This window comes from Nilaparvata lugens, chromosome 1, assembly GCF_014356525.2.
Source record: "Nilaparvata lugens isolate BPH chromosome 1, ASM1435652v1, whole genome shotgun sequence".
Taxonomy (NCBI): Eukaryota; Metazoa; Arthropoda; class Insecta; order Hemiptera; family Delphacidae; genus Nilaparvata; species Nilaparvata lugens.
Genome location: NC_052504.1, coordinates 99480035 through 99493838, shown reverse-complemented (window position 1 = coordinate 99493838; position 13804 = coordinate 99480035). Strand labels below are relative to the sequence as shown.

Genomic DNA, 13804 nt, shown 5'->3' with positions numbered 1-13804 from the left:
TTTTCAAACTTGTCAAGTCCTTTTTTAATCACTCAGTATTTTATGAAGCAAGAAATTATTATTTCATAATAAATTTTTTTAATTAACATATATATTTCGCCAATTAATGATAAATTCTACTTTGTTAAAAGACGATCTGGCAACAGAGCAAAGCGAGGAAGAGTTAGCGCTATCAGCTTTGTTGAATGATAGACAAGGATAACAATACCATTGCCAATCAAACAATGCCATTATAACGTGGACCTCACTATAGTTTGAAATGATCAAGGCTGGAAGGTATCTATAGTACATAAAGTTCAATACTACATATTTATCTTTTCTTCTCTGGCGATATCCTTCTCGCTCCTCAGTTCATTGGTTGGCTGCAAAATTCATTCAAAAATGTATTGGGTTTTGAGCCCAGTTTGAACAAAATTTGTAAAATTGATAAAAACACTTCACTTTTATGGGCTACTTTTGTAAAAATTAATAAAAACAATATAAAAACTTGTAGTACCCTTTATTATTATTAAAATTTCAACTTGAAAATGACTCAAGTAAGTTGAAATATTTCAAAATTTTAATAATGAAGGGTACTACAAGTTTTCATATTGTTTTTATTAATTTGTAAAATTGATTTATTCGTTGATGTTACACTAATGTAATATTAATAATATCGAGTGACCTGGCTGGATCAGGTCTGGTGTCAGAGTTTACAGGTCACACCCAATCAATTTCAGACCCTCTGACATGATCTAACGACTGATCAACCGGGACCAACGATATAACGTGTCCATCCGAACACGGACAACTGATGTAATATAACATTGGTAGATGAAATACTAAGGCAGTCCTCACACTTACGCGACTCAAGTCGAGAAGAGACTGCGACTCTTGTCTCTTCTCGACGCTGCATGTGTTTTCAAATGGTGACACTCAGACCAGTCGATTCCAAAGTGGGAGAGAAATTACTCTTAACACGGCTCTTTCTCGAAGACGGAGAGGTCCGATGCTCTATCCTCCACTAATTACTCCCACTACCTAGCAGCATTCTCCTTCTTTTGTGCCTGTGTGAGAGAGCTTTGCAACGCGACGCACCAACACTCCCCTTCCACCTATTGCTGGCAATGTTCCAAGTCATATACTGGTCAGTAGGTATAATATTGTTTTCATCACAAGAGCATGAAGCAAAATGACACGGCGCATCCAATTGTGCGCAGGATGTCTGTCTGTGTCTACGCTACAAACTGAGGAGGGAGAAATGAGTTTCTCCTCTTCATGTTAAAAGTAATATATCTCAGACTTTAGTCTCCGCGACCTCACGACTGTGAGACAGAGTCGAGCGTCGACTTGACATGTTGGTCGAGCCTCGACTTGAGTTGCATACATAGTACCATATATTTTTAATGAAAGTGAGGTTATGTTGTATGAGAGTGATGTTTTATCATTTCAAATAAGACAATAATAAGAATTAGATAAGACAATATATTCATAATAATTATAAAATCTGTTACATGCGCAGTAGTGACGAATTTTATCTCATATTTTTAATAATGTGAGGTTAGAAATGGAGTAGCATGGAACTGAAGTAGTGTCAATGAGCAAGAAAGTCGTAAGGTCGAGAGACTGGAGTATCCTCGACTGGAGTCGTACGATTTGAGTCGAGGTAGTGTGAGTTGAGCGTAAGGGTAGAAACACACTGAAAGCTGAGAGGAGCGTGGCGTTGAGGACAATATCATGTTAAGTAATGAACTGAAACACACTGGAAGCGTCTACTCGCAGAGCGGAGCGTGGCGTCAAACTTTGGAACAAGCTGGTATGTTTTTTGGAGCGTCTACAAGCGGAGTGTCACAGTGCGAGTGCCAGTCTGGTCTACTCTTGTACATAATAATGCACTTGTTCTACTACATTTCCCCACCATCTAGTACATTAAATTTAATGTTTGCCCAAATTACCCTGTAATTTATTTATTTATTTATCACATTGTGTACAAGTACTTGACATGAGGAAAGGCACCAGAGGCTCATGCCCAAAACTGTCCCATTTCCAATTTATACTATAATGTCCAAATTAAAATGTTGGTTATGTCACTTTCACTTTTCAAAATACAATTTACGCTCTTCAATACTCAGATAAACGAGCAAATTTTGAATCAAAATCATATTTAGTCTAAAATATCAAAAAAATCTAGAACAGTAACTTATTAATTATTTAAAAATTTTGAATGAAACTAGAAACTTTTGAACTGTGTATTATTTTATTATTCGAAAGAGAAAATTTATCTATTACACTTTGAAAACAAAAGTAAGGCTATTCTAATCCATTTCATTCATATCTCTACGAAATTTAAAAAAATCTTCAATTTTTTCACCATCTAGTAAATTTTATGGTTATATCCAATACTTTAAGTAATTATTCTCACAAAGTAATGTCCGTGCAAACTTGAACAACGCCATTTTCTAGGCCCTTGACGTTTGACGCTCAGACGCTTCCTGTGAGTATCATGAACGTTCTGACCACGCCACGCCACGCCCCGCTCCGCTCCGCCTTCAGTGTGTTTGTACCCCAAGTTAATTATCGCAGTGGTGATATCGTAACCAATGGAGTAAAAACAAAGCAATCAAGTCATCGAGATCTATTTGATCAGACTCCTATTCGGTCGGTTTGAGTGGGATTAGTCCAATTAGAGCTTGTCGGTATTATAAAGAGTGGTGCAGAGGAACCGCTAGTACTCGTCGACGGGAGGGGGTATTACCATAGAGAAACAATAGCATAAGTAGATATCCCATGGTATAGGGCGTTTATGTCGCAGCTTTTACTGTTATCTCAAGCCGATTACTGTCGATTATTGGCGATTTTTACTGTTTTGACCGGGTAAAAGTGTATGAACGGCACAATATGAGAGACTACCAGCGTCATAAAGCTTCACGGGAAAGAACTACGTGGACTATCGGCTTGAGATAACAGTAAAAGTTGCGACATAAACGCCCTATACCATGGGATATCTACTTATGCTATTGTTTCTCTATGGTATTACCCTGAAACGAATGTTGGCAGACGGCCCATACTAAGCCTTTTCAGTTGCTATGAGCGTTGGAACGTACAACATCGTGTGTACGCTGTCGAGCAGTTTTTTTGAAACAATGAAATAGTAGTCACAGTGCAACAACGCTTTTCCGTCAAGATTTCAGAGTTGGATGTTGAGGTGCAATGCCCGATCGAAATACTGTACTCTGATGGGTTGAAGCGTTCAGAAGTACTGGCTTTGTGATGAGAAAGAAACCACCTGGTCTTCCCCGTTCAGTTCGTGCTCCAGAGAATGCAGACCGAGTCAGAACAGCAGTTGTTACTGGTCCTAGACGATCGACTCGACGACATGGTCTCAGGACTAGACGACACCCCCGTCGCCGAGTACTAGTGTTTCGAAAAACACGCGTTTCCTCTGCACCACTCTGTATATGTTCACTGTCACTGTTATGCTTATCCAGGTTTCTACTCGGTTGAACGGACCAAGTGGGAATAATTTCCCTGTACTGGGCACATTCACTGATGAGCCTGGTTTTCACTAGTAGAGTAAGTGGTCAATTAACTGGCATACTAACTCTACTCTACTTACTTGGTCGAGTAACTGTTTTCACTACAATTGAGAATAGTATGTAAAATCATAGCATATTTCTACTCTACTCTACGGCACGACACTACTCTACTAGCTCGAGACTGCTTTCATTAGCATACTAGTGGTAGAGTAGAGTGAGAAGCAGTGGTGGGGGAAGGCAAGTGGTAAAGTGCTATCCCACACTACACTACTAAAAACTTGTACTCTACCTTGACTACTCTATAAGAATCTAAGAATATTCAATTTGTCCAAGAACAATTACATGATTGCATGAGACATTGTCATGATAGTTATAATATTCAACTAGGCTACATCTTAATATATTTATATACAAATAAAGTCATAATAAAATCAAACTAAGCATTTTTAAAAATCATAATACATTTAAATATTCACTTCTCATAGTACTCTTTCAAGCTGTAAAAGGGATTTTTGACTAGAAAGATGTAAAGCGCATCTATAAACTTCAAAAACGGAAAATTTCTCATTTTTCTTGTCGAAGGTGATTGAAGAGTCTCAAACCTACATTTACATGGCATCTTAAGGTCTTTGATAACCGTACTTGTGGTATATCTACTCTACCATGAACGTTTTCATTGGGAGAGTTCACAAGATAATTAGTACTTGCCCAGGGAACTATACTACTAACTCTACTAATGAAAACCAGGCTTTACTATAATGGGACTAAACTTAAAACGAGCACCCACCTTGCCGCGCGACTCAAACCGCAACTGACGCATTAGATGGTCGTAGCTCTGCTTCTCGGGTCGTTCCTCCTCGTCACCCGCCTTCTCCTTCTGTCCAGCATTGACTAGAGGCAACAGCTCCTGCCAGTCGGCGTCGAGACGCTCTGTCAACTCGAGCGTCTGCTCCTTGGCGCGCGCCTTCTCGGCGCGACGCCGCTTCGACTCGGCAATCAGCTCGTCGATCAGCGTCGCGCGCGACTTCTCCGCTGCCGAGTCGCGCAGCATGCCACCGCCGAAATGCGCCTCGCCGACGAACGCCGCTGCAGAACAGATACGTCAAATCAAAAATCAAATTTATTGCCAAATTCACAAATACATGAAAAACAAAATTCATCAAAACCATTAAGGTGAAATTCTACAACATCTCTGTGCAAAGTGTTAATTTTTTAAAACCATTAAGCCATATGAAGCGTTTTGGAAACAGCTAAGCTTTACAGAAAGAAGACGGGAAAAGAAGAAGATAGGAGAAAAGGAAGAAGAAGACAGGAAAGGAAGATTTAGATAAAAGTGGAAGAAATAAAATTTTTCTGGTAATATACAAAGTGCGCCAGAGAAACTTACTTATTTGAAAGGTCAATAAAAACAAAAGTAATTTAGTAATTGTTTTAATCTTTTTTATATGAGAATACAATTTTTCAATTTTTACAATGCAGTCTTTAAAATTCAATTCAATTCAATTCAATTTATTTATTCACACACACACATAAGATACATCAATATGAAATAAACATTAATTACATCAATAAAAAAACATTACAGTATAAAATAAATAACATAAATATGAGAACACATTACAACATTAGAAGGCAAATTATACATGTTATGTGGTGAAGAAGGGTAGAGGATCAAAAGTTCTTCCAACTCTGGCTATCCATGTCATAGGAAGGCTTTTGATCCTTGGAATTTTTGGAAAGGATTGGGAAAGGTATGTGATAGAGCACAAGTAGGGGAAGTGAGCGCACTAATCAGAAAAGTTCTCTGTTAACTTATTATAGTTCTCAAAGGTAGAAGAAGTAGTTAATTTTGATCCAAGCATTGATATCTGTTTTGACTTTTTTTGTTATCTTGGCACAGCTAATAATTTGTTCAGGAATTTTATTTATAATTTTAGTGCTTAAATATATGAGTTGTCTTCTAATATTTTCAATGTTAGTATGATAGATTAGGTACTTACTTGAGGTGGGTCTTAAATTGTATTGATTATTGATAGTATTTAAAATGACATCAGATCAATGGCGACCCCCATCGCGCATACACTGATGAACTCGATTTTTGAAATTTGTTACAGTCGTTGCAGTATATCAATCGGCATGTTGGCAATGGCGTCGCCAATGTTGTTCTTGAGATGTACTATGGTCCGTGGTCAAACGATAAAAACCAGGGATTTCAAATAACCCTATAAAAATCGCATTGAGGAAACGAATGTGGAAATGAGCCTCGTCACTGACAAAAAATGACCGCGTCTTCAGGCAGGTTGTCAATCAGCATATCACATGTATTTTGACGGGCAACAAAATCGCGTTCAGTCGATTCTTGAACAACAGCCAAAATATAGAGATGAAATATTGAAGGTCTTCATGGAAAATTTGTTGAACAGTGTAATAAGAAATTGCCATAGCAGCTGCGTGTTTGCGAGCCGAACGCCGGGGAGAACGCACAACTGACTGCCTCACTCTTTCGATACTTTCTGGAGTTCTGATGGTTCGTTGAAGTCCATTTCTGGGATTAGCGACAATTCCACACTCCCGAAATGAGTTAACCCACGACAGAATCGAATTACAGCCAGAAACGAGTCTGTGAGGAGGAATTTCAAATTGAGCGCGGTTCCTTCCAAGGCACATTGCGTAGCAACAAGTGATGGACCATTAGAAAAGAAGCTCTCAACTGCGAAGCCCCGCTGCTCTCTAGACCAGAGCATGATGGCTACTTATATGAGGGAGGATAAATTTGAGAACTTGCCCCTCCAGAAGCACCCCCTCCTGCCCTTCTACACGACCAATTCACCGAGCGGGATTTTTTTTTCAAATAAGTAGGTAAGTTTCTCTGGCGCACCTTGTAGTATAGATAATCTAGTTTACCTCATGTTTATTCATGTTCAGTGCTATTTTGTATTTATTCCAGTTCGTGTCTCATCAGACTTTGTCAAAATTGTCAAATTGTTTGAATAGATGTTGAAAATGTTGAAAAAGTCTGCATACCTTCCAGACCGCCACCTTTCCTTTTCATCAAATCATCATCTTCATCATCATCATCACTTCTGGGATCGTCGAATCTCTCGATCTCACTCAGACTCTGGCCTCTGTGTGTCAACACTTCGTCGTCAGCCAAATTGAACATGGTTTTCTAAACGAATAAACAACAAAAAATTAACACAATCATAGAGAAAAGATAGCATATGAAGATATCCCATGGACTGTAGAATTCATTCAAAGTTTTGTATCAAATGTTGGTGATGTGTATCAAGTTGAGATGATACTGTATCGTTTATGTTCCAAATTTCACTATTTACTAAAGCCAATACTGTATCAAGTTGAGATGATACTGTATCGTTTATGTTCCAAATTTCACTATTATCTAAAGCCGATACTGTATCAAGTTGAGATGATACTGTATCGTTTATGTTCCACATTTCACTATTAACTAATGCAGATACTGTATCAAGTTGAGATGATACTGTATCGTTTATGGTCCAAATTTCACTATTATCTAAAGCCGATACTGTATCAAGTTGAGATGATATTGTATAGTTTATGTTCCAAATTTCACTATTAACTAAAGCCGATACTGTATCAAGTTGAGATGATATGTATAGTTTATGTTCCAATTTCACTATTATCTAAAGCCGATACTGTATCAAGTTGAGATGATACTGTATCGTTTATGTTCCACATATCACTATTAACTAAAGAAGATACTGTATCAAGTTGAGATGATACTGTATCGTTTATGTTCCAAATTTCACTGTTAACTAACTCATGTCGATAAAGTATCAAGTTGAGATGATACTGTATCGTTTATGTTCCAAATTGCACTATTATCTAAAGCCGATACTGTATCAAGTTGAGATGATACTGTATCGTTTATGTTCCAAATTTCACTGTTAACTAACTCATGCCGATAAAGTATCAAGTTGAGATGATACTGTATCGTTTATGTTCCAAATTTCACTATTATCTAAAGCCGATACTGTATCAAGTTGAGATGATACTGTATCGTTTATGTTCCAAATTTCACTATTATCTAAAGCCGATACTGTATCAAGTTGAGATGATACTGTATCGTTTATGTTCCACATATCACTATTAACTAAAGAAGATACTGTATCAAGTTGAGATGATACTGTATCGTTTATGTTCCAAATTTCACTGTTAACTAACTCATGTCGATAAAGTATCAAGTTGAGATGATACTGTATAGTTTATGTTCCAAATTTCACTATTATCTAAAGCCGATACTGTATCAAGTTGAGATGATACTGTATCGTTTATATTCCAAATTTCACTGTTAACTAACTCATGCCGATAAAGTATCAAGTTGAGATGATATTGTATAGTTTATGTTCCAAATTTCACTATTACTAAAGCCGATACTGTATCAAGTTGAGATGAACTGTATCGTTTATGTTCCAAATTTCACTATTTCTAAAGCCGATACTGTATCAAGTTGAGATGATATTGTATAGTTTATGTTCAAATTTCACTATTAACTAAAGCCGATACTGTATCAAGTTGAGATGATACTGTATCGTTTATGTTCCACATTTCACTATTATCTAAAGCCGATACTGTATCAAGTTGAGATGATACTGTATCGTTTATGTTCCACATATCACTATTAACTAAAGAAGATACTGTATCAAGTTGAGATGATACTGTATCGTTTATGTTCCAAATTTCACTGTTAACTAACTCATGTCGATAAAGTATCAAGTTGAGATGATACTGTATCGTTTATGTTCCAAATTGCACTATTATCTAAAGCCGATACTGTATCAAGTTGAGATGATACTGTATCGTTTATGTTCCAAATTTCACTGTTAACTAACTCATGCCGATAAAGTATCAAGTTGAGATGATACTGTATCGTTTATGTTCCAAATTTCACTATTATCTAAAGCCGATACTGTATCAAGTTGAGATGATACTGTATCGTTTATGTTCCAAATTTCACTATTATCTAAAGCCGATACTGTATCAAGCTGAGATGATACTGTATCGTTTATGTTCCACATATCACTATTAACTAAAGAAGATACTGTATCAAGTTGAGATGATACTGTATCGTTTATGTTCCAAATTTCACTGTTAACTAACTCATGTCGATAAAGTATCAAGTTGAGATGATACTGTATAGTTTATGTTCCAAATTTCACTATTATCTAAAGCCGATACTGTATCAAGTTGAGATGATACTGTATCGTTTATGTTCCAAATTTCACTGTTAACTAACTCATGCCGATAAAGTATCAAGTTGAGATGATACTGTATCGTTTATGTTCCAAATTTCACTATTATCTAAAGCCGATACTGTATCAAGTTGAGATGATACTGTATCGTTTATGTTCCAAATTTCACTATTATCTAAAGCCGATACTGTATCAAGTTGAGATGATACTGTATCGTTTATGTTCCAAATTTCACTATTAACTTAAGCAGATACTGTATCAAGTTGAGATGATACTGTATCGTTTAGGGTCCAAATTCCACTATTATCTAAAGCTGATACTGTATCAAATTGAGATGATACTGTATCGTTTATGTTCCAAATTTCACTGTTAACTAACTCATGCCGATAAAGTATCAAGTTGAGATGATACTGTATAGTTTATGTTCCCAATTTCACTATTATCTAAAGCCGATACTGTATCAAGTTGAGATGATACTGTATCGTTCATTTTCCAAATTTCACTGTTAACTCAAGCCGATACTGTATCAAGTTGAGATGATACTGTATCGTTTATGTTCCAAATTTCACTGTTAACTAACTCATGCCGATAAAGTATCAAGTTGAGATGATACTGTATCATATTATGTTGATACTGTATCTTGCGTGGTGATACTGTATAATCTTGTGGTGATACTTGCATCATTTATGGTGATACCATAGAGATAAGATAGCATAAGAAGATAATATCGGGAAACGAGCTTCGATGTGAAGTACAAAAGCAAAAAAATGTATTACTAAAGAAGAAATTGAAATAATATTCATAGTTCATACAGAAATGTTCTATCTAATCACAGTGAATTGAGATTAATTCCCAGAGGTATGCAAAAATATCCCTCATAAAGGCCTGGTTGCACAAAAGCCGGTTGAATTTTAATCCTGATTATTTTCACGTGAACCAAATCAGAGAATTCCAAAAAGATGTTTCTCCTGGAATCAATCAGGACTAAAAGTAACCCGGCTTTTTTGCAACCGGCACTAAGTACCTGATTGAATGATTACAAAAGTTCAACAGCTGAGTCATAATTTTGACACAGTCCCACACACGAACTCGCTCATTCACTCCCATCATCAACAGACGACGAAATAGTTATTATCAGCTGTTTTTTCAAGGATGAATGATAATTATCCTTTTAATGTCCTTCAGCGAGTTCTCCGAGGGATGAGACCTAGAGCAATCGAATATTATAAACCTACTATGTTCTGAATTTCGTGAGAATCGTTAGAGCCGTTTTCGAGATCCGGTGAAATACAAACATATAAACATCCAAACATATAAACAGAAATTGCTCTTTTAATAGTATAGGATTTAATGGTAGCCTATAGGACGTTTGTTTCAAATTTCACTGTTAACTCAAGCAGATACAGTAACAAGTTGAGATGATACTGTATCATGTTGTGTTGATACTGTATCAATTATGGTGATACAATAGAGAAAATACAGCATAAGCTGATATCCCATGGTTTATGTGCCAAATTCCACTGCTAACAAGCCGATAGAGTAAAAAGTTAAATTATTGCTATTTTTAGCGGTTTTTCTAGGTTTATTTACCTTATTGTGGGCTTTCATTCGCTCAGCAGTGTACCTGGCCATAACCTTATCCTCTGACGTCATAGCTGAGTTTGTCTCGCCAATTCGTCTGTCAAGGAATTTGTTGGCCTTGTCCTTTACTTTGTACTCTTGGAGAAGTGTTTCTTTCCTCTAGAAAACAGACAGATAACAATTGATTATTATAGAGAAAAATTACCTACAATTGTTACTATTAGAATATAATAGAATAGTTTTTGTTGATCAACAAATATACAGAAAGGTGCATAGCAGATTGACGAGTTTGGTAGGGTTATAAGTAATGAATCGTTCAACTTAGAAAATAATTCATTAATTGGTTCAATTCAGTGTGAAATGTAGTTTTTATTTTCAATTTTTGAAAATTATATCAGTTAAATGGCGTCCATCAGCAGCAATACTGATGATGGTATTTTTCAAGTTTTAAAACGCATTTTGGCACACTGCGATTGGTAAGGCCTGGATCTCTTCTCTGATTCACTTCTTTAGTTCTTTCAAGGTGTGTGGGCGATCTTTGAAAACTTTATTTTTGAGTTAATCTCATATGCTAAAATCGGGTGAGCGTGCTAGCCATAGTTCTTTGAGAATGGCAACATCACCGTCAATGTCACCTCCCAGCATTATGTGACAATGCTACAAACGTTTCTGCACCCCAAATTTGAAAAACTTGCTGAGGAACATGACTTGGGAGAAATATGGTTCAGCAGGATGAAGCTACAGCCCACACAGGGCGCATTTCAATGAATGTGTTGAGACAAATGTTCCCAGGGCGGCTTATCACACTAAGGGTGGACTTGAGGTGGCCGGCACGCTCACCTGATTTAAGCATGAGATTTTTTCTATGGGGTTACCACAAAAATTAGGTTTTCAAAGATCGCCCACACACCTTGAAAGGACTAAAGGAGCGAATCAGAGAAGAGATCCAAGCCTTACCAATTATTGCAGTGTGCCAAAATGTGTTTTAAAACTTCAAAAATACGCCACACTAGTATATTTCTGCTTATGAAAGCTATTTTTACTGATACAATTTCCAAGAATTAACAATAAAAACTATATTTCAAAATGAATTGAACCCATTATAGCATTTTTTTTTTTAATTAAACGATTCATTACTTATAACCCATCTAAACTCGCCAAACGGCTCTGCCCCACTCTGTACATGGATCTAGTCAATGAAATATTATAAGATAACATAAAACAAACGTCAGATAACATGAAACAAAATAATATATAACACGGAAGAACATTGGCATATCAAGACTGGATCAAAAATTGACTCATATGGTCTCAAATTCGCTGCCAAGGTATAGAAGACCCTAGTTTTAGACCCATAAATCATGAGTATTCAGTCACGTAGCCTACTAGAGTGAATTTCAATATTCCTATCTTGTATTGTAACCTTCTTACAGTATTTAGGAATTATATCATTACAATTCATTTGTAATTTTCCAGAGATTTATTGAAAGTTTATTTCATGGTTTGCCGCATTTACATAATGGTCCAATGAAGGCCAATGAAGGCCTGCGCCAGTGTGTGGATGGATGATTTGCCAACGCTGGCCTTTATATGGCACTGTTCAAATTGCAGACTGGGCCAAAATGTGGATGCGGCATCAGAAGCAATTGTCAAACAGTTTTTTTTTTGTACTGATGACAAAACTTGCATGATGAGCATATGTGTGTGCAAACGTGTGTACACACCTCCTATCGTTCAGCCTTACAGATAAAATTTTCTGTGACAATAAATAAACATGATAATATTTGTAGATTAAGATTCAAGACTTTTACTTGTAGGCTATTCCAATTACTGACTTGATGTGCTTGTAATTTCTGGTTACAAAAAAGTGGTAGCCTAGTTTATTTCAGTATAAATAAAAAGATAGTATTTTTCTTACCTTTTTAATTGATTTTGATCGAGCAACACCAGGCAGACCTCTATCATTTTTCGACTTCTTACCCAATACATCAAACTTTTGTCTGTTGATATGAACTTCAAATGGATTATTCGTTTTAGATTTACTAGCTGACTTTTTGATAAGTGTTTCCGACAACCTCTTTTTCTTCAGTTTAGTCATGATACAGGTTTAAATGTAACTACAAAACTGTAAAATTATTTATTATTCAATAATGAATAGGTTAGAAATCACAGAGCTTTACACAGAATTAGTACACAACAGAGAAGAACAAAGTTTGCTCTTGAGTTTTAGAAAATATTAAATAAGTAATAATAATACTGATATAAATACTAAAACAACTCAAAATAATAAAGGCCTATTTGAAATGAAACTATCTCCAATGCAAACTCTGCCACATGTTTTCTCCCAAGTTTTAGGTTATGTTTGGTTTTTATTTATGGTGAAAATGGATGGAATTTTCGTATCGATACCTTGTCTTGGTTCGATACTATCGATATTTTGATTCTGATACTATCGATCCAAATTGCTTTGAAAGTAGTATTAAAATATACAATTCCTCGAATATCTGAGAGTTATCAGATATTCTGCTGTATACAATAATATTTATTGTGTTTAAGTTTTGCCTGCAACTCTCTCAACACGTAAACTTGATAGTTGATAGTAATTTTTGGAGATATCGAAGTTGACAATATTTTTCTCGATATGCTATACTTTGATAGAACATCGATTTTTCAATATTTCATACCTCAATGAAACATCGATTATTTACTTATTCGATATTTTTGCCATCGAAGATGGGTTACAGATATTATTCTACTATCGACTCCTCACCACCGATGTATCGATTTGCCATTTTCCTTGAATTTCCTGCAAAAATGTAATGCCGAACTTCCTCAATTTGACGAATTTTTCGGGAATTTTAATTATTATATCGATACAGAGGAGAGTCGAGAAAGATAGGATAACAGCGTTGCTGATTCTCTGCCTTGCATAGAATCGTTATACCGGGTGTGGCAGCAAAACTTCCTTTTTTAAAGTGAACGCCATCTAGTCAGCTGATGTCTTAAGGTGCGTACAGACTTTCGCTCTGCTCCGCAACCGAACGTCACTCCAACAGAGCGATTGATGATCGACCGGGAGCAACAGTGGTTCGACCGGGGAACGCGAGAAGATCTAACATCTTCCGTAACGTTCATGATGGGTGCGTGGGTGGAGCGACTGTGGTTCGATGGAGGAACGAGGGCGGAGCGTGCTCGGTGCGGGTCGGAAGAGCGTATATGTGTACGCAGCTTTAGAAGAGCGAAATTGGTCTCATTAGAGAGGTCATAATATAACGTTTTATTCCCAACATGTTCAGTCGGTATCATCAATTGGAACAATGAGAAGCGCGCATTTGCCGTTGAGACTTATTTTTCGAGCGGATGTTCTTTGATCACAACCCAGCGCGCATTTCTAAATAGGTAACTTAAATTCAACCCCTATGACTACTGCCCCAGTCTGAAAATTAATATTGTTAAGTGGGTCACTACATTCAGACA

General features: G+C 36.5%; 2 protein-coding genes across 26 annotated transcripts in view; both read right to left on the bottom strand.

The window, feature by feature from the left end:
• The window catches only part of LOC111060692 (nucleolar protein 14 homolog), a 47844-nt gene extending 35136 nt beyond the window's left edge, over positions 1-12708 (bottom strand). For all 3 annotated transcript variants that reach the window (XM_039419791.1, XM_039419790.1, XM_039419792.1), the window contains exons 1-4: positions 12246-12708; positions 10337-10486; positions 6540-6684; positions 4303-4601 (exon numbers count right to left, since the gene is read on the bottom strand). In XM_039419791.1, the coding sequence (XP_039275725.1) occupies positions 4303-4601; positions 6540-6684; positions 10337-10486; positions 12246-12425 (774 nt within the window). In that variant the 5' untranslated portion in view covers positions 12426-12708. The remainder of the gene's footprint in view (positions 1-4302; positions 4602-6539; positions 6685-10336; positions 10487-12245) is intronic.
• Positions 1-13804, bottom strand: part of LOC111054275 (zinc finger protein 2 homolog) — a 217774-nt gene that overhangs the window by 123736 nt on the left and 80234 nt on the right. The window lies entirely within an intron of this gene.